Source organism: Mandrillus leucophaeus, unplaced genomic scaffold, assembly GCF_000951045.1.
Source record: "Mandrillus leucophaeus isolate KB7577 unplaced genomic scaffold, Mleu.le_1.0 Scaffold2, whole genome shotgun sequence".
Lineage (NCBI taxonomy): Eukaryota > Metazoa > Chordata > Mammalia > Primates > Cercopithecidae > Mandrillus > Mandrillus leucophaeus.
Window position 1 is genome coordinate 1,406,205 of NW_012102031.1, and position 1,778 is coordinate 1,407,982.

At 44.7% G+C, this 1,778-nt stretch overlaps 1 protein-coding gene across 4 annotated transcripts in view; it reads left to right on the forward strand.

Annotated features, from left to right (window-relative positions):
• The window catches only part of RANGAP1 (Ran GTPase activating protein 1), a 41,354-nt gene that overhangs the window by 7,473 nt on the left and 32,103 nt on the right, over positions 1-1,778 (forward strand). Inside the window, exon 2 of one of the 4 annotated variants that reach the window (XM_011978786.1) lies at positions 1,378-1,400. The exons of the other annotated variants lie outside the window; for them this stretch is intronic. Within the exon in view, the coding sequence (XP_011834176.1) occupies positions 1,378-1,400 (23 nt within the window). The remainder of the gene's footprint in view (positions 1-1,377; positions 1,401-1,778) is intronic. 4 annotated transcript variants of the gene reach the window in all.

Sequence of the window (1,778 nt, forward strand, 5' to 3'; positions counted from 1 at the left end):
TGGGATTACAGGCGTGAACCACCGCGCCTGGCCTATTTTTGTATTTTTAATAGAGACGGGATTTTGCCATGTTGGCCAGGCTGGTCTCAAATTCTTGACCTCAGGTGATCCGCCCACTTTGACCTTGTTTATCACTTTTGATACTTGCATCACCCTTCTGGGAGATAAATAAGAATGTTGCTGTTTTATAAATGAGAAAAAAGGATTTAGGAAACTTAAGTAACTTGGCCAAGGTCATACATTTGATAAATAGCAGAGCTAGGACTTTCACAGAGGTCCAGTGAAATCCCTATTCCTGTGCTTCTAATTAGATACTGAGCTCCGTTTAGGAAACATGGATTTGATACTAAATGCCATTTATTGAATACTGTGTCAGATAAGGGTATTAAGTGCCAGATAAGTAGTATCTCAGTTTATCTTCACAAAATCCCTTGAGATGGATTGTATTTCCATTTTGCAGATTGGAAAACTGAGGTTTAGGGAGGTGGTAAGACATGCCTAAGGGCACAGCTTTAATGAGTGGAGCTGGGATTAGAACTCAAGTTTGGGCCAAGTGCAGTGGCTCACGCCTGTAATCCCAGCACTTTGGGAGGCTGAGATGGGCAGATCACCTGAGGTCAGGAGTTCCAGACCAGCCTGGCCAACATGGAGAAAGCCTGTCTTTACTAAAAATACAAAAATTAGCCAGGCGTGGTGGTGGACACCTGTAATCCCAGCTACTCTTGGAAGGCTGAGGCAGGAGAATTGCTTGAACCTGGGAGGTGGAGGTTGTAGTGAGCTGAGATTGCGCCACTGTACTCCAGTCTCGGTGACAGAACGAGACTATCTAAAAAAAAAAAAAAGAAAACTCGCGTTTGACTGGCGCTGAAATTCATCCAGTTAACTTCTTTGCTCTCCCAGCACAGGCTGGATGTGGTGTCTCCCATTTTGTAAGTCCCCAGGGGTGCCCAGCTTACCTAGCCCCTAAGAAGCAGCAAATCTGGAATAGGAATGATGTACCCAGGTAACTAATTGAAGGCAAATGTGAATATACTCTGTGAAAAGGCTGTGGGAAGTAAGGCAGGGAGAGGCCTCACTTTTACCTTAAGAGCACCCAGGAAGTCTTTTTCATCCCTTGCCAAGGCTTGGCTGGCACTGACCAACCCTGAATCCCCTGGCATCTGGAAGTGAAGGTACCTGCATCAGTGAGGCATCCTTGGGTTCTGGCCCAACCAGGGAAACTTGGCCCAGCTTGGACAACTTCTTAGGGAACACCTAATAGGTTGTAAGTCCTTTCTCAAGACCCTTCTTGATCAGCAGGTCAAGTTCAAACTTTATCTCCCATACCCATTTTTGTCTCTTCCCTCCCACATGTCACCCTACTCCATCCTGTACCAGCCAGACTCAGCTTTTTGCTTCATGTAAGTTGGTTTTGTTCAGATTATACAATTAATGCAGGTTTATTATAGAATACAGAAACATTCAAAGAACAGGGAAAAAATATATTCTCACTTTCATATAACCCCAGGGATATAACAACTGTTAATTTCAGGGCATTTTATTTCTAGCGCATAGTCTTTTTTTTTTTTTTTTTATCATTGAGACACACTCTCACTCTGTAGTCCAGCCTGAAGTGCAGTGACAAGATCTCGCTTACTGCTACCTCCGCCTCCTGGGTCCCGGTTCAAGCAATTGTGCCTCAGCCTCCCGAGCAGCTGGGATTACAGGCATGCGCCACCATGCCCAGCTAATTTTTTTATTTTTAGTAGAGACGGGGTTTCATCATGTTGGCTAGGCTG